At 47.4% G+C, this 18,376-nt stretch overlaps 3 protein-coding genes across 7 annotated transcripts; 1 reads left to right on the forward strand and 2 right to left on the reverse strand.

Moving 5' to 3' along the window:
* Positions 1–337: 337 nt before the first annotated feature.
* On the reverse strand, positions 338–10,146 carry nisch (nischarin). Of its 5 annotated transcripts, none has more exons than XM_061291397.1 (26): positions 9,903–10,146; positions 9,530–9,613; positions 9,112–9,294; positions 8,096–8,144; positions 7,756–7,919; positions 7,589–7,684; positions 7,370–7,465; positions 7,141–7,293; positions 7,003–7,071; positions 6,734–6,919; positions 6,519–6,647; positions 6,332–6,445; positions 5,843–6,017; positions 5,576–5,670; positions 5,382–5,446; positions 4,760–5,313; positions 4,093–4,681; positions 3,701–3,885; positions 3,515–3,575; positions 3,278–3,410; positions 2,998–3,148; positions 2,658–2,777; positions 2,370–2,531; positions 2,109–2,284; positions 1,919–2,020; positions 338–1,808 (listed from the first exon to the last, which is right to left on the reverse strand). In XM_061291397.1, the coding sequence occupies exons 1-26, from the start codon at positions 9,981–9,983 to the stop codon at positions 1,602–1,604; spliced, it is 4,179 nt and encodes a 1,392-aa protein (XP_061147381.1). In that variant the 5' UTR covers positions 9,984–10,146; the 3' UTR covers positions 338–1,601. The 5 variants fall into 5 exon arrangements, 4 of the variants coding, with proteins under 4 accessions (XP_061147381.1, XP_061147380.1, XP_061147382.1 ...); XM_061291396.1 differs by having other exon boundaries at positions 1,875–2,020; positions 9,903–10,145; XR_009716200.1 differs by lacking the exons at positions 338–1,808; positions 1,919–2,020; positions 2,109–2,284; ... (7 more) ...; positions 4,760–5,313; positions 5,843–6,017 and having other exon boundaries at positions 5,404–5,446; positions 9,903–10,144.
* Positions 10,147–11,608: 1,462 nt separating this feature from the next.
* Positions 11,609–13,043, forward strand: wu:fb55g09 (uncharacterized). Its single transcript, XM_061290300.1, has one exon. The coding sequence runs from the start codon at positions 12,034–12,036 to the stop codon at positions 12,574–12,576; it is 543 nt and encodes a 180-aa protein (XP_061146284.1). The 5' UTR covers positions 11,609–12,033; the 3' UTR covers positions 12,577–13,043.
* Positions 13,044–14,842: 1,799 nt separating this feature from the next.
* On the reverse strand, positions 14,843–18,288 carry hgh1 (HGH1 homolog (S. cerevisiae)). The gene is made up of 10 exons (XM_061290299.1): positions 18,119–18,288; positions 17,648–17,757; positions 17,446–17,584; positions 17,109–17,246; positions 16,517–16,668; positions 16,262–16,362; positions 15,962–16,060; positions 15,807–15,898; positions 15,494–15,616; positions 14,843–15,153 (listed from the first exon to the last, which is right to left on the reverse strand). Exons 2-10 carry the CDS (start codon positions 17,755–17,757, stop codon positions 14,986–14,988), a joined length of 1,122 nt encoding a protein of 373 aa, XP_061146283.1. The 5' UTR covers positions 18,119–18,288; the 3' UTR covers positions 14,843–14,985.
* Between the last annotated feature and the right edge of the window lie 88 nt (positions 18,289–18,376).

Raw genomic sequence — 18,376 nt, forward strand, 5'->3', positions numbered from 1 at the left:
TTGAAAGACTCTTACTTTCTATTCCTATTTTTTCCCCCTAAAATAATTATAACCATCCCTAAATTTAATCTTTCCAAACTCCCGCTGACAATTTCTCCAATTATCCTGCTTAAGTATTTTTACAAATTAGCCTGTAAACAGTGACGATGACGACAATCACCAAGAAGTTTTGATGACTTTTACTTTAATTAATTTGTGTTCTCCTTGACCAGAGGACACAACTTGCAACCAGTTAAACATAAAAAAAAAAAAACATCAATAAGCACAATACTTAAAATAATACTAAGTGATAACAGCACACAATACACACATATTGTAAATCATTTCAAAAAAATAATCAACAGTTACTGGACATTTTATTAGGTACATGGTGTCAGGTTATCTAGTAGGGAAAATAAATTCTGCCTTACAAGGCGAGCCTTAGCTATGTGAAGGCAGATTTTGGGGTATTCAACTCTGGTGAGTGTGTCAATGTACCTAAGGATGTGGCTGGCACCTCTATCACTGACTAATAAAGCGCTTTTTCATTTTGTTCAGGAAATCTCAAAGTGCAAAGAACTCAAATGTTTGGTGCATGGTATTGTTTGCGCATATAGTGGTTGTAAAGTCAACAGTGCAAAAGTTTTTTTTTTATGGAGGTTACAACTTGGGTCATTTGTAAACTGCTCAGCTTTTGCAAACAGTCCATTTTTTGTCGATGCAAATAATGAGGAAAGTATTCAAAATCAAGCTGTGTCCCCTGCTGAAAAACGTCCGCCCGGCTGACTTAACGAAAACACGCGTGAACACATTTACGCACTGCTGACAAAAAAGTTGGGGATATTGTGAAAAGTGACTCTTACTTGGTGCACTGATTTGTGCTTGTCTGGGAGTCCTTCGCTCAGTGAATGGTAGGAACGGAGGAAGCGAGATGGTATTAGTGCTTCACTGTCCATTGATGGCTATTGCGTCATTTCCCTTTTAGAACGCGCTCGCTCCATCTCGCTGAAAAACAAAGCACCAAGTGAGAGGTAGCAAACAGGCTCCGGCTGACAAAATGAAGACAGTCGGTTGAAATCACAATGTGCAACTCGTAGGAGCCTGACGTGCAGCGTAGCCAAGACCTTGACGACTTGGCGGTGCGGGTTTTGAGCGTTCGTTCAAAACATTCTTTTGCGAAAAAGGTCAAAATTCTTCGAAACGACTGCGAGACAAAACCGGATCACTTTGGGAGTTTGAGGGAAAAGGGCTCTCTAACCTCTCAGTCGTTGGCCTGATTTTGAGTGGGACAACATTGCAAGTCAAACTGACCACACTTGCTTCGCCTTTTCAACTCCATGAGCCCAAATGGCTACCCTTGTTTTGTCTCTTCATCTCCATCAGCCAACAAAAACGAGACAAAAATATTTTTTCTTCAGAAAAAAAATTAATTAAATTTGTCGCTAAGTCCCTGCCTGCCTCAAGGTGGCGCCATTCCCACTGCGGTCCTTTCCCGGCACTCCAATCAGCCGGTGAGCTCCACAGGAAGCTCCCGGCTACACAGCGCCTCCCACTGGCGAGCCAGCATGGAGATGAGTCTCTCACGGCCGTCTGCTCCCGGCACAAAGACGCACCACTGCACCTCACCCTCGGCACCCCCGCATTGTGCCGAAGGCGGGGGCGGATCCTTGCCCTCTGCCCCAAAGTGGTCCATGGTGAGGTGGCACAGCAGGTCCGGGCCCGGCAGGTCGTCGAACACCAGCGTCAGGGCCTGAGGGTACATCTGGTAGCCGAGGAGAACCCGGTCTAAGTCGCGGATCCGCCGCGCTTCCCGCAACTGGTAACGTTCCCTATGGGGGAGGGCCCAACGATTACAGACTGCTGCAGGGTAGTAGGGCACGGAGCGGGAACCATACCTGGATGGCGGCTCCTTGGCAAAGTCCGGGAGAGGATAACTCACGTAGTCTTCGTCCAGCAGGAAAACATCCGTGCTGGTCAGTATCAGCGTCCGGGGTTGGAGGACAGGAGATGTGTCGCAGGCCTGACCGTTGGCAAACTGAACCTGGGAGTCAAAAATTTCGGTGAGCTGTTAGAACATCCAATGTTTTGTACTGATGGCTGCAGAGCAAAAAAAATAAAATAAAACACACCTGAAACACCAGCAGGTAAAGTAGCACGTTAAAGGAACGCGAGGACAAAGACGAAGAGGAGGAGGAGGGCGTCTTCCTCTCAGCCACGATGAAAGTCAGGTCCCCCATCTCCTCCTCGCTGGGGTAGATGAACTTCACCCTGCTGCTGTGGACCAGCTCGTAGTTCTGCATCTTGCCTGCAGGAGGCAAATTTCAATCAAAAAATTTAAATTTCATTTATCTCTGACAATTGGGCGATTTGGCGTTTGCATCGAGTGTCACCTGAGCTGGTGCTCGTAAACTGCGAGTAGAAGTCCTGCTCGGAGGGCTCTGGAGTAGGAAGCTTCTGCTGCAGACTCAGCGCGGACATCAGCTCCTGCAGGAAGACTCCTGTGCCATAACTGTCTCTGCTCAGGCAGGAAACAATGTGCTTGGCCGAGGGTCCTGAAGAGTCAAAATGAAATGTTGGAAAAAAAAATGTGTGTGTGTTCAACAAATGAGCACAGGTACAAGGCAATGCGGTGTGAACGTAGCCGAAATGAAGCGCTGAGCGGGATGTCGAAGACTGACCTACAAGCCTGAAGTACTGATCGAACAAGCCCACGTTGACAGAGAGCAGATCGGCGAGTCGGATGGTCAAGCAGCAGCAAAGGCGCACGTTTGGGTCCGGACAAATGCTCATGTCCGTTTCTGGCAGACAAGATGTGCAAGATGGTTAGGACAATGACGCATCAGTATTTTTCCAATCATCGGACATTGATTTGGAGTCTTTTTAGTTGTCCTTATTTCGGTTTGAAGCAGCAAAATCGGCCAGGCGGCCATTTTGCTACTCGTTGTCACCTAAAAATGACATTGCGGCTACTCAGGGCTCAGGTTTGACACGGATGTTGATTTTGAGGCACACGGTTACCTGCGAGGCAGTGGCGAGTGGCAGCAGAGTCTTCCAAGAGGAAGTAGATGCCGTCTGTGGACAGGAAGAGGCAGCAGGCCAGTTCCGTCTCGGGCGCGGCGTAGAGGACGGCGGACAGCCACAGGACATGTCGAACCTCGTCCTCCTCGGACTTGAAAAACGACAACAACAGGACCTGAATCTCAAATCACCCAAAGTAGGTCTTACGCTAAATGCGACGCCTCCTCCACAGAAAAAGCTTGTATCAGCTCAAATGGCCGCCCAAGGTGAGCATCCTTACGTGTGCTATGTGCCTGCGGAAGTATGTCAGCAGCTGCTCCGCATCAAGCCCAGCCAGGAGCTTAAGCCCTGGGGACAGACTCTGGGTGAGGTGGAGGGATGGCTGGTTTGCTTCCAGTCGGGGATGAGAGGAGCTGCAAGCGGAGATGGATGAGAAAGCGGGACCAGGCAGGGGAAGCGTGCACCATCAAGTAAGACTGTACTGGTTGCATAAAGCTAAATAACATGAGCAGCTTACCTGCTGGTGCTGTACGCTCTTGCACGACATGAGCACTTCTCAACAGCATTTCTACTGTGACCTGAGAAAGCAAAGCAGGTGTCACTCTAAAGCCAAGGTGAGCAAACTTTCTCCATCGAAGGTATCAGGACGGCAAAACAATGTCACCAATTTCATAAGCACTCCCAAATGAAAGGCTGTCGTCACCTTGCACGACCTCACACGAGTGTGGCCGGCATCTGCACGGGAGTGGCAGCGCCACCATCTTCGGCCCCTCCAGAGCCACTCTCCGCCGACTCAGCTCGCCCAAGAAGTTGCTCTTGTCCTGGGCCAGCGGGAAGAGCAGCAGCAGACTCCCACCGTCCAGCAGCATCTCCGCCGTGTGGCTCAACCTGAACATGACATCACGGGTCCAAATAAAGTGAATATTTGCCAGTTATTATTATTGATGAGCATCACGTGACCGTGCTTTGGTCATAATTTCACTCTTGAATGCATTTATGGACATGCTTGTGGCAGGGTGTTGATACTTTATGATCCTATCAGTTTTAAGTGGCGCCCTCCAGTGGCATTTATTGGCAATTCCAAAGCCCTTTTACCTGCAGTGGTGTTTAGGGTGGCGGCAGGACTTCCCACTGGTCACCTTTTCAGTCTGAGTTCTCTGAATGGGGTGAAGCAGCACAGAGCTGAGGGGTACGCGGACCAGCCTGCACGGAGCCTGGTGAAGGCCAGCAGCACTGCGCTCTTTCTCCGCAATCTCTCTGACATCCATCTTTAGCACCCAAAGGTGTCGGTGGGTGAGGAAGAGGAGCGACGGGAGCTCCTCGGTGCACGGCAGGTGGTGCGGGGTGGAAGAGGGAGAGGGGGGCAAGAGGAAGCTGAGGTAGCCTCCCTGAGCTTCGTGACTCTCCTCTGCTTCCCAGGAGTTCAGGAGGGAGCGGGGTAGGAGACGAGGAGTCTCTGCTGCCTGTGTGACCTGGGTCAGTCTCTGCAGCTCAGCCCTGGTTCTCAGGAGCTCCAGGGCCTCGGAGAAAAGGTAAAAGCGGGCAGCACCATTCTGGGGCTCCAAGGCCAGACAGGAGGCAGGAAGCTCGGCGTGTGAGGAAAGCAGCAGCTGGGAGTAGGGTAGCAGGAGGGCCACCTCAAGCCTAGACACAAGAGCCTTTGTGGACGCACTCTGGTCTTCATCTGCAAAAACAGCATGTCAGCTCATTCCATTCATCAATGGTACCGTTCTGGACAAGCTAAAGACGTTTCTTTCTTTACCTGCATCCAGAATGTTCCCTTTGCTATCGTGTGACAAGCGCAGCAAGCACAAACGTTTGTCCGTCAGCACCATGCACACTACGCTCTGTTCCACCTCCTGCGTCTCCTCTTCCAGCTTTAGACAATAGCACCAAAGCACACTGTTGACAGTCTCTTGCTGCCGCTCCTCATCGCATGGGTCGGAAGGACCAACACCGGGCCCGGCGGGATGACGAGACGGGTCCTGAACGGAATCTAGTCCCATTTCAAAGTAGCCATCCCCGGAGAGCGGCCCATCCACTTGCGTGCCCTCCACGTGGGATGAAACCTCTCTGGATGGGTATACCTCCTCATCCTCATCCTTCTCCTCCTCGGCTTCCACAATCATCTCGTCCGGCTCCTTGAGGGCGGCGTGGAGGCGCATGGACAGCAGGCCTGTGAAAAGCCGGTCGGTGACGGTGAGGGAGAGGAGACGAGAGGTGAGCAGAGGACACCAGGTGGCGCTGCAGCTCGGGCAGGTAACTTCAGGCAGACTAGAGGAGGAAGAGCAGCAGGAGGAGGAGGAGCACGGGCAACTGCAAGAGGAACACTATTGACAATCTGTTTTTTTATGAAAGGAGCTTGATCAGATTTAGCCGCTGACCATGTGACCATGTTGGCAGGGGCTTTGTGACCACGTTCAGAGGGATGGATGGCAGCGTCTCCAACCTGCACCCAGACATTCAAAAAAAATAATCGGCATTGACGTGACATTCCAGATGCTTTAACTCTGCGCAGTTTTCAGTCACACTCTTGAGAACCAGATAGTCGCCATGGTAACAGGTCGGAGTGTCTGACCTGGGTGGTGTCAGCAGGTAAGAGGCGCGCATCGGAGGAAGTCGGGAAAGGCAGGATGGTCGGCGGAACGGCGGCTTCTTCTCGGCTCGTCATTTCTTCAAACAAGACACGAGAGCGTCAGTGGACCTAAGTACCTTCGGTGGCTTTTATTGTGAAGAAGTCGTCAGGGCAGGAGCTCTAGTGCGGAAGCAACCAGGAAATGCGGCAATTTCATGTCGACACCACCATCCCCTCAGCCAATCGCAGACTGATGATGCGCATGATTACCTCGGCTGGTGCAGGAAGCCTGCCGGGCCTGACAGGAAGAGGTTGGCGCAGAGGTGAGACAATGAGGGGCAACAAAAGAGGTGCAGCGAGAGGAAGAGAAGGGAGTAGATGAAGAGGAGGAGGGGGAGGGAGGGAGAGGAGGTGCAGCAGCAGACAGCCCGGTCTCCTCACTGATCTGACGAGAGGACAGAGAGCGAGGAAGCCTTCAGAGAGCAGCCACCATCCAAATCATCCAAAAGAAAGGCAGACATTTTGTTCTTGCCATGATCGTTCACAGAGAACCCAGCAGAATGGTCGCGTCGGCAAAATCTCAGGCAGTGTCCGTGAGACAATTATTCTCGAGACACGAGGGTAAAAATTGCTTTTGCACTTTCTAACCCGTGACGTGAAATTAAGCACACCTGATGTCATCTCTGGGAAAATGATGGTGGAAGGTGGTGCTTAATGATCATGTGATGGCTTTTGATTGTTGTACATCACAAATGCTACCTTCTTGTCGCTGCTGCTCATGCGGTCTTTGACTTCTTTGGCTTTCCGAATGGCTTTCAACACCTCCACCGTGTCCAACTCCTTCTCTGTGGTCACTTGACCATCCAGACACACCTGAGGCCGGACGTGGGAATGGCTCAATGACACACACACACTTAAGACAGCATTGCGGTGACGGTCGCGCTACCTCTGCTGCTCGGTCTCCAAACTGGGCCAGGACTTTGGTTCTGTAGTCAGGGATGATGCAAATTGGATTGGAGGAAAGGTTGATCTTCTCCAGGCACGGCAGCGAGCCGATGTTTTTGATTTCCTCCAACTGCAAACGCACATACAGAATTGACTCCTTCCTGATGTGTGCGCCCTGGCCAGCTTGGGGCAGTGGTTCCAAAATGTGATGCTTACTTGAGCTAGTTGGTTGTGGCTGAGGTCCAGGTGGACCAGCGAGTAGAGCTTGCTGAGGCCCGTGAGCCGCTCCAGCTGGTTGCCAGCCAGGCTGAGTGTCTTGATGTTGCCCAGCCGCGTATGAGCCCCCTCCAGGATGCACAATTTGTTGTAGGACAAATCCACGTGGACTAGATTGTACAGATGCTGTAAAACAAGGCAGTTGGCAAAGTTCTGTTCATCAGCTCTTGGAACAATAAGCTCGACAGTACAAGAGCAGTGATCCATACCTGAAGGTTTTCCACCGAGGAAAGGCAATTGTGGCTCAGATCGAGAAACTCCACCTCTGGAATCAGTTTCTACATCGGTGACGCAGTGAAGAACGTCAGAGGAAAGGAAAGGTACCACAAACATCAGGCGCGTCTCACCACTGAGCTGTCGATGGTGCCGATGGCGTTGTGGCTCATGTCCAGCGTGGTCAGGTTGCGCCAGCGTGGCACCACGGCGGTCACGGGGCAGCCACGCTCCGAGCCCTCGGCTTCCCACTGAGGGAACTCGCTGGCTTCCGGAACGAGGAGCAGCTGAGCCGAGAGCCCGTTTATTAGCACATAACGCGCATTAGGAAATTAGGATAGCACCGGAAATTTCTATTAATACCATCATGCTGTCTGTGGAGTGGTGGATATTCAGAGTGAGCAGGCTGGACCTCAGAGATGACAAACCCCCAATTTGCTGAGCTGCGCATTCGCTGATCTGAGGACAGCAAAAGACCAACAAAGTTGAAAGTCACATCATTTGAGGAATTTGCATAATTTGAGGCCTGGCAAGTGTAACTTGGGAAAAGTATATTTGTGTGAAAAAGATGAACGCGTTTACCTCAATCTGAAGCAGTGACTTGAAAAAAGACAGGTCAAAGGGCAGATTCCTCTCCAGGATGTTGCTGCTTCCGACTGGGCCACTGGTGCCGCAGATCTGGGGTGTGATTCGTGGCAGTTGGGAAAAGAAGACGCGAGTCACGTGGTGCGGCGAGGAGCGCGGCTGACCTTGAGGTAGCGCAGCCGGCAGGCGAAGTCCAAGATGTGACCCAGGTCGGTCTTGGCGTCGCCGTTGCGGCACGTGGGCTTGGCCAGACGCAGCTGCTGGGAGACGGCGTGGAGCTGCAGTGGCCGGAGGGAGAACACCTTGCCAGCGGCCAGCAACTCTTCGCCTATTCACAAGCGGAGGATGTTTTCGGGACCAAATCGTGTGCTCATCCTGTCACTCCAAATTATGTGAACTCATTCACTGCCACAAGAGGTTTACGCTCGTGAATTGGATTTTTGAATCCGACCCGATTTAATTGTCAACTTCTTTCAACAGGTAGTAGAAAGGATGCAAGCAAACCTTTATGGAACAACTCCTCGGCTAGCGCGGCCGTGATGCCGTTGATCTCCTGAAGGAGGAAAAACAATGAAGTCAGAAATCCTTCAAAAGCTATTCAATGTCCTTTTTTTTTTTTTTTTTATACATCTGCCCGGTGCCACTTGGGAATTGAGGTGCATTCCTCTGAAGCGTCTTGTGAACTGTGCAAAAAAGGGTTCAACAGACGGCAAGGCACATTGCAAGCTCTCATTGCCAACTAGCAAAATTGTCAAAAGTCAGACCTTCCAAATTAAAGCTAGGGATATAATGACAATCTTTCTTGGGCTACATGGTGGTTTATTTTACAGTCACTCAAAAATGAGCACAAAATAATTTGAAAATTTTGTAGTCACATGCTTTTATTTTGAAAGGCTGAATTTTAACTGGATGTATTCATTTCCTTGTTGTGTGAAATTAGCTACAGCGAGTCTGAGATGAAATTGTTAATATCAGCTTGCATTGTGGAATTCGCCTTGGCATATCTTCTGGCCATTTTAGACAACATGACGGTGAGAAAAATCATGGAGTCAAGAAAGAACTTTGAAAAGGAGGATTCACGATATTGGCTTCCTTCACTTCTAGCCTCTAGCTAATGCACAACTCTGCTTTCATGAGTGTTGTTGTTTGGTCTTGCGGCCGTCATCGATTTGCACACTTCAAGTGATGCTCACATGCTGATGCTTCTGCCAACGGTGGAACAAGCGGCCTACTGTTTATTTGCTCGTTGACCAGATAACACAGCAACATCACGACTGGCTAAGATTAGACACAGCTCAAATGCAAGTTGGAAAGATTTGCAACATGACATTAATATAAAGTGAATTCATTTGTTCGGGATGATAAAAAAAATAAAGCAAAAATACTGCACAAGCAACGATTCAACTACCTTTCAAATGGTGATCCAATTGAATGTTTTTTTTGTTTTGGTTTTACAATAAAACTGAAATAAAACTACCAAACCCGAGAATTGAATAAGTAAGGACTACCATGAGACTCACGTATAGGTTAAAGTGAAGAAATGCAGCCAGGGGAGTGGGGGTGGCCTCCGGGAATTGCTGGAGCAGCGCCTGCAGGTAAAGTTCTAGCTCCTTCTGCCGACGTTCCACCAAGCTCTTGGAGTTCTTGCCCAGCATCTTCTTGGGCGGGAGCAGATGCCGGTCCACTTTGTTCTCCGCTACCAACTGAGGAGAAGACAACACAATCAGACACGCAAAAACCAACACGACAATACTTGCGAGAAGCAGCTGTAGGCCACAACTCACACCCAGACGCTCACACCCAGACTAACCGGCTCCACTTTATGACAATCAAGGCACACACCCAACACTCAGTAAATACTTTATACGGGTATAGTATCCAAGTCTTGATTTTTCTGTTGTGAAAAAAATATTTTGGCGGTCTGATTTCAATGTTTACCTTCTCATGGAGGTCATGGAAGTCGCTGTAGCGATGCTTTACCGTCCACTTGTGCTCTCCATCCAAAACTTCAATGATGTACACCTGAAAGGGCAAAAAAGTCACTTTGTCGTTAAACTGAAGCTAAGGAATACTTTTGCAATCCAGTGGCTATTCTACTGATTATAAAACAGTACGGTTGATGATGATTTATTTCATTATACGTTGTCTTTTTTCATTATTTTGCTTTTATACTAGAGTGAATCCGCCTGCCGAGGACAAATTCCTTGTGTTGGAGCATACTTGGTCAAAGATGATGGTGATAGTGACATCTTGCTAAGCTCGCATATAAGATAGCTACAAGCCAAGCTCAGAAGCGGAAGCCCAATCTTACCGTGTAGTTTTCCACCAACTCCGAGCCGACAATGCACACTTTTCTTTCCGACAGCTCCTCACTGAACGGGACAGGGTCCATGGTCGTACCGGGACAAAGACTACGCTCTGTCGGGGATAAAATTTGTCATTTAACCCGATATTTTGCAGCGCAGCTCGTATTTCCCCCTTCGCCGTCGGTCGCCATTTAATTTGTTGTCACGTCTAAGCGGCTGACTTCTTCTTTTACTCCAATATGGTGGACGCGACGACGTGTTGCTACCCCCTTCAGGTCATTTCCCGTATTGCAGCTCCTTTTTCCGATCAGGTGTGACGTTTAGACGTCTAAACCTTTTTTCCGTGTTTAATTGATTTGTAAATACTCGTTTGTTGTGTTGACCGAGGAAAGGACTTTGTTGCAAAAAAAAAAAGAACACGTGTAATCCACCTGAGTGTCGGTGATGTATTGAAGCGACAGCAACGTGGCGCTGCAAATGACCACGCCCTCAAAATAAGGTCACTATAACTCAGGTTTGACTCGTATATGTAAAACGCATTTCAGCCACATCGGGTCGCTAAACACCATGTTCATACTTGGTGGGCATGAACTGGACCGACGTTTTATTGCGATATCCTTTCATGATCTCACAGATTGGTCGTTTAGAAAATGTCTTGTAGTCTATTGCGTGGGACGGAATGATGAAGATGAAGGCAATGACGAGTATAAAATGTGTAATATCCTTTCACGTTCAATTAACTTTACTTCCTTTGGTCTGCAAAATCGCAGTTGCAAGTTTCTTTCTGAAGATACGCTTCACATGTGTGACTGAATGATGGAGATGAAGGCAATGATGAGTATAAAATGTGTAATACCCTTTCACGTTCAATTAACTTTACTCCCTTTGTCCTGCAAAATCACAGTAGGAAGTTTACTTCTGAATATAATACACAGGCCAAATCCTTAGATACGAACATGTTTCTACATGCGCCCAATGCTCCTAACTACCTTTTTAACAGTGTTCACCAAAATTGAGAAGTTCCAATTGGTTATTTGAAATGATTTTATTTCAAATTTTCTCTTTCTCCGTTTGTCTTGTCGCGTTTTATGTTGAATCAGATTTCAGTCACAATGTGTGGCGCTGGCTTCGCCCATAGAACGTTTATGGAACTTTTAAGTAGTTGCGTCTTCATCCAATCAAATTTCAAATGCACATTTTTTTTTCCGTTTACTGATTGGTTGGCCAGAGCAAATCTTGTTAAATTGTTACATTAATCTGGACGAGCAGAACGCAAATGTAACGCTCTCGCATGTAAATAGTAATTATTTTCCCCCTTATGAAATATGGTTTAAAAAAGGATCATGAAAACATACTTTTAAAAATAGTTTCTTGGGGAAAACAAGCGTCCCTAATGTGTCCAGTGACTCTGCTGCTGGTGTCAATCGGGAAGTAGGCGGGGCTCCAATATTGGATCAAGTTTCAGAAGAGGATCGAACCATTTGCGTGAATGAATGGGTCACCATCATAAACGCTAGCACGTAAACAAACGTATACATACGTGGTAAGACTTCATAGTACGACGTAGATATAAGTTACGTAACGTTACTACACATATGAAGCGGCGGTAGTAGTGAGGAGGAAAAGAGAAGACCGGAGAGGGAGGCAGTGGAGCTGCACCCCCGCTTGGAGTCCTCCAGTGGATCGTTCTACCCCTTTATTTGGCATCTCAGCTCTGACGAGGTGACAGTTTTGTTGAATACTTAGCGAAGGATAAAGTGTCATACCGCGAAGAGCAAAACTTGAAAAAAAGAGAAAAAAAACATCAGAGAAACAAAAACCCTCGACATTCTTAATGCGCCCACTTGGTAGCTCCCTTTCAAAACACCTCAGTCGACGTTGCGCGCAGCTCCTGTGAGGTGAAAGACGAGCGTCGCGAAGGCCGAAGAGGGCGTGACGCGCAGCCTGAGAAGGCTCGCAGGCAAGCGGGCAAACGAGGTGAAGACGAGCAGGCTATGCGCCGGCCCAAGCCAGACGTCAAGAAGAAAAGCCACAAAATTGTCAAAAGGTAGACCGGTGGGGGTCGTCGGCGAGACACTGAGAAAGTCCTCTTCGTTGAGGATGTGAGCAAGGAAAGCAGTTTCACTCTGAAAGAAGATGCTCTCCAGGGAGGTGTGCGGGCGAGAAGCTCGGCGGGAGACCCGCAGCGAGAAGCGCAAGACAGTCGGTGTCTGTTTGAGAGGACGCAAGAAGAAGAAGCAACAGCAGCATCCTCATCATCACGCAAGACTCCAGAGGCCCACCAGCAGCACTAGTTTGCAGCCCCTCCGGCCCATCAACGTCCAAGGCAAGCGAGCTCGGGGCATGCGCGCCCCCAAGAACACCAACCAGTTCCTCATGCACGAGAAGTATCAGATGATGCACATGCGTTCCGATTCCGTGGGGAGCGACACCGGTGGGAGCTGCTCCGACAGCGAATCTGAACTCACCGACATGGACTCGTACCTGGGGGCCCTGGAAAACGCCAGGGGGGCGCTGCCAGATGTTTCGGAACCTGAAGCGGCAACAGGGACGCGGCAGGACCAGGTGGTCCAGCACGAGGACAGCATGCAGTACTTCCCATCCGAGGACGACCTCCTGCAAAGCCACAACTTCATGCAACGGGACTTTGCACAGTTCTGTGACTTTCTGACGTTGTAAAAGTGCCGGTTTGTGCTTTTGTCTTCAGGAGTTGTCAACAAAAAGGTGTTTTGTACGATACTTTGGATTTCCACTTGGAAAAACAATAAGTAGAATAAATTAAAATGTAAGAAATTGACGTATGGCTTATCCGTCATTATTTGATGGGGAAACTCACTTATTCGATGTTTTGGTGCAATAAGAGTGTTGGTTTCGTGGCATCTTGGTACTGAGCTGAGTTAAGTGGCTTTATTTGTGCGGTTCTGTTCATTTTAAGACACCGAACGGTGACTATGGTAGGTTTATGCTTGCTACTTTTTTTGTTGTACAGTACAGTGAAACCCTACATGTGATTTGGCATTATTTAGGGGGGGCCATCTTGGTCTTTGTTGACAAACTTCATTTACACATAAGTAGAACTTTCCATCATTAACTGTCAACATTTTGTGTCAGGTTCATGCTGATGTCATAAAAAAAATACCCTCACAGTGGCCGTTTTATTTTTTGGGGTGGAACTTTGTCAAAATTCAACAACCAAAGTCATTACGGAATATTGAGGAATCGACATGGAATCGTGCAACAAAAAGAAAACTACATCCACTGTAATTTAGTAGGTTGTACACATGCAAAATAAACGTGATTATCGAAAAAATAAAACAATGGACGTTTGGTTTACTGTTGCTGCTACTGTTGTCCCACACGCACATCGTGTGGTGGGTGTGAGTCCAAGCGGCCAATCAGCATTGAGCAGCATTGGCACGTGATCCACCTTTAACAGGAGAGAAAAAACAAAAATTAATAAAAGTAGGTGTTTTTTTTGCACAATCAAGCTGCCAAAAAGCCGTGTAAGAAAAAAAGTTGCAGGGTAAACAAAGTGAAAATATTTCGGGCTCTTTTTTGCAAATTAAAAAAAAAAAAAAAGCCTAAACTTAGCCCAAATGGAAATGGCTATTTTTATTTTTAATGCATGTTTTACAAGATAAAAGTAAAAGTGTCAGAACACTGAAAGAAGTCAGAAACATTTTTTGTTTGCATTGTGTGTTTGCAGTTTTAGTGTTTGCAATGTGTGACTTTATGCTGGTCGTACAGGTCCCGTTGGCTCTGCTCTCTGGTTCCCTCTCATCTCACTCTAGTTCCAGAGAAAGCTCACATGCTTCAATATGTGCGGCAAGATGTTGGAGATGTTCTACCAGCCAAGTACCTGATCTCCTTTCACTGTTTACTCATCACTTATATAACAATTCCCCACCTTTCTATCACTGACTTAGGAGTGTCTCTTTTTCTTTCGTTTCTTTGATGATATAAAAGTAAATAACATGCTGATGAATTTTGTTCAGCCACCAGACAAGGTGTGCTCGGTGTTGCCAGGAGGAAAAGGAAGAAGAGGACTGGAGATAGTTTTTCACTTGGAGTGGAAAAGTACAGCGATCCCCTCAGGGGGTGGAGCCTTGTGAGAACAGCCAATCAGAGCCAAGATAAACAAATTGATTGACAGTCGTGGCATGCAACTGAGACGAAATCTGGTTTCTTTTTTTTCGTCTGTGTCAACTTGAAGATTGCGTAATTTAAGAGAGGCATTTAGTCTTGCTGCATTGAGTGCGGTAGCCTACTTTACAATCATTTTAAATTGGACCGAGCAAAGTAATCACAGAAAGGGGAAGTTACTAATTTTTGACTAATTTGAGTTTTCTCCATGACACTGGCAACAATAAACTCAGAATTACAGTTAGTTCCATAAAAACACACAATAACTAGATATAATCCTCCAGACTTTTTTTTTGAACTTCCAACAACGCATTGCTTTCGGTGCTCTGGTAATGACATCACATAAGCATACAAACGACTGAGGTGAAAGGTGTTCCGGGAGCTTGTCGCAACGAAAACCCGGAAATATTTAGTTAGAAAAACAAAAACCACGAAAGGAAATGTCAAGTAGAGCAAAATGGGTAAAGCGGTGGCGCCCTCTGCTGGCTAAACCGAGTTATGCATGCTTAATTGAATTCGGAAATATTTCATACCTGTCCAGCGAAGTAGTGATGACCACGTCTGCCTCACAGTTTTGACGTTGCAGGTGTCAATCTTAGCTCAGGAGTTTGGATATTCGTCATGTTTTCTACAGGTACTCCAACTTCCTTCCACATTTCAAGAACATCAACGTGATGTTCATTGAAGACAGCGTGTTCTTACATGAGTGTGACTGGTTTGTCTGTGCAGATGTGTTCTATGATTGAATGGGCTCACCCAAAGTCAGCTGGGTCCAGCGACTCAAATGAGCAATCTATAGAAAGTGGATGAATGGGCGATGGCCTCTTTTATTCATCGTAATTGTCTGTTTCCGGCACGGTTTTATCATATTTTAAAGATGCGTCCAACTTCCTGGTCGTACGCCGCGTTATAAAACGTGCTTGTGAAAATATTTCATAACTGGCATTATTCCATCTGCTCCGCCTTTTGTTGTTTCTCTGTCCTTTCCTCTTGCGTTTCCAGCTCCTGCTGCTCCTTGGCATCTGCCTCCTTCAGTTTCTCCTCCACGTCTTGCGGAATGTTGACCTCCAGCAGGTTCTCCATGCCCTGCTCCGGCTCGTCCCCGATTAGCACCTGCAGATGGTACACAAAGTAACGTTTATCTTATTCAGTTGCCTAAGATGAAAAAAACAGCTGGATTCACAAAACAGCACCAATGTGCCAGTCCAATTCAAAAATCAGTTTCAGACTGTTGGCTTTTGATGGACTGCCAGGGGGGTTCAGTTAACAGGCGTACAATGTTTGATGTGATATTGTCTCTTGTATTATTTGATGTTTTTGTAAAGCACTTTGTTATGGGGAAAGCCGCTGTGAAAGCGCTATTTAAAAAAAAAAAAAAAAAAAAAAAAAAAAAAAAAGTCCCATCTCCTATTAAATCTGGCCCGTCCGCCCCTCGAGCTAAAAGTGATCGTACCTCAACCAGTTTTTCACATGCGCTGGTGACTTTGGGGTTCGTCTCCCATCGGTGGAACTCCCTCATGATGACGTACACATTCTTGTCTTTCAGAGTCTGTCGGCCATCTTTAGTCGCCGTCAGCTAGCAGACGATATCGATGTGAGCGAGAAGAACACAGGTGCAATATGCTGAGAACATGTAAGCAAGTTACATTTACTCAAGGAAAATGAGTTGAATCAGCACTTCAACTTTTCTTGGACACAACTCTCAATAGTCCCGCTTATGTATAAAGTGGGAGTACTTTTGCCATGCGCGCCATTTTGTTTCTTACCAGCATAAGCGTTTCCAGGAGCATCTTCCTGATGTCGGGGTCCTCTTCTCTCTTCTTATCCTCTGGCAGGTACTGAAGGTCCACAGGCAGACCTACACCACCATGACATCATCATCATCACCACCACAACACATGCGACCAGTCGGAGCTTGAACCTTCATTGTCCTCATCGCTCAGCTCTTCCGGACCGGCCAGCGGAAGCAGCAGAAAGGGCAGGATGTCCACTCGCTCGCTGAGGAGCCACTCGTGATTAGCTGCAGGAGAACAGTCATGTGACGACAACTGAGGAAATAAAAATCCCTTTTCTTCTGCTACTATGAATTCTGACGACCCAAAAAGTCCCAACATCTCAAGGGCAGATAAAAACACAGGTGGGCACCGCACATCCACGGACCCTTCTTGACTATTTTGTAGCATTGAAAACAAATTTGCCATTTCTCATGCTGCCATCTCACCATAGTCAAAGCAGCAGTTGCGCAGGACGCCAATGACGCCACCACGCCGCACCGCAGACGCATGAAACTGCGTGAAGGGCAACAAGCGTTGGACCACACACCTGCAACACACACAAATCAATTCCCCCCCACTGAAATTGTTTGGAAACGGCAATCAGTACCAAAGCACATTTCTGAGTCTTGAGGTGCAAAGTGCAAGTGGCTTTTGCCCGCACATGCATAGCAGTTGCCTTGCGCGCGGCCAACACAACGGACCTGTCTTTGTCCATCAGGAAGCGTCTGGCGTCAGGCAGCTGCGTGAGATTGGACAGCAGCGGAGCCAGATAGTGCAGCTTGGCGTGGGGGTTGTAAGCCTCCATACATAACATGTCCACCAGCCGAGCCAGGCCAAGCTCCTCTTGGAGCACCTAAAAAACAATCAGTGTTCCTTTTTTACCTTTAGTGTCCATTACGCTATTAAGAGCTGGCTTAAAAATAACCCAGTTTACTTTAAAGTCTATTTCAAGTCTGATTTAACTCAACGTCTTATCTGGTCAGAGGTTTAAAGTTTGGGCCGGTCTAAAGATTGGTCAGGTTTCCGTTAATCTAGCCAAAAGTCTTGGTTACTATAAAGTCTGGTCTGCTCAGGTCTAGTCTGGCCTAAGGAAAAATAAAGTCTGGTCTTGTCTGACATCTGGTCTTTAATTTAAAGTGTGGAATAGTCCAAAGTTAGTTTGGTTTAGTCTTTAGTCTGCAGAACAGGTTTTGTTTCGATAGTCTCAAGTCTGTAATGAATACAATTCACGTCACAGGCAAGGTCATCCGAGCTGAAGGTGTTTGTAAATCGCCCAGTGGGGTCACAGCGAACCTTGAAGAGTATCTTGCATGTCTTCTCGTGGCGCGTCAGGTTGGAGAGGATGGTGCAGATCTGGTCAGAAAAGTGGTACTGCGGATCTTTGAGGTTCCTGACCAGCGTGGGGACCATGCCGATATCGGTCACCAACACCTGAGCGGGTCCAAACACATTTTGTGATGTGATTACTATAAATTGGGGAAAAGCCAAAAGTCACAAGCACTGTTGTGTGCCTTGAAGGAGTTGGATTTTATTTTGTGGTTGGTGTTTAGAACCTCAACTTGATGTCCCAATATGTATGGAACCGAATGTGTCTTTGAAGGACGCAGCGGCACGTGTCGCCGTTCGTTACCTGGTGAAGAGTCTCGTCAGCCGACAGATTGATTAGGATGTGGTAGCAGTCCTTTGCGATGGCGATGGACGGGTCAGACGTCAGAGCGAAAAGAGCGGCTATGAGGTCGGGTTTGGTGCGGAGGAAGCGGCAGCCATCTCTGTATAAAACAGCACAGTTTGATGGCAACATCCTGATCATCATTCGCCATACTGACACTCACCTGTTTCCTGACAAGCCCAGGATGTAGCTGGTGGTGTGGCCTTTGACATCGGGCCGTGTCCCAGGCGTCAGGAAGGAGAGCAGCTCGGCGGCTTCAGAATCGCTCAGCATCTTCAAACAAGCACAAAATAAAATTCTCGAAACTTGATAAAGCTTGGAACGCATTCGGTCGAGACTGACCACGAGGAATCTACAACGTTCTTTTTTTTTTTTTCTCCACTTGAGGGGTGTACGTTAACTCTACTCAGTTTTGAAACCTTCTTCTGAGATACAAAATGATTTATAAGATACCTAGTGATTTTGCTGACACTTTATCGAGAAGAAGTAAATAATTTAGGGACAGTAACGAGACTGCGATCATATTAGGAAAACCCGTAATATGTATTGGTATTCATGCTAGTTTAGTTCGCGGTAACTTGCACCGCACTTAGACAGCGATGGTCGAACGTGCAGTTTCTCAACCATAACCTACCTTCAACTTGCTAGACAGCTGCTGGTCTCATTCTGCCCGTTATTAGTCACTTTAAAACGCGGAATGTCACGCGTGTTTACAACCCTCACATGTGGGATACGCTTTCGCTACCAGAAACGCATCCGGCAACCATATTTGCAACGGAAGCTTCTACGGTAAGCCCACTTGGACAAAAAAATAGCCGCAGATGGAAGAGAAAAAAAAACACCAGAAAAATCACGACTTTTGTATTATTGTGGCCGAGAAAGAAAAAAAACT

Source organism: Syngnathus typhle, linkage group LG11 (assembly GCF_033458585.1).
Source record: "Syngnathus typhle isolate RoL2023-S1 ecotype Sweden linkage group LG11, RoL_Styp_1.0, whole genome shotgun sequence".
In the NCBI taxonomy this organism is placed as follows: domain Eukaryota; kingdom Metazoa; phylum Chordata; class Actinopteri; order Syngnathiformes; family Syngnathidae; genus Syngnathus; species Syngnathus typhle.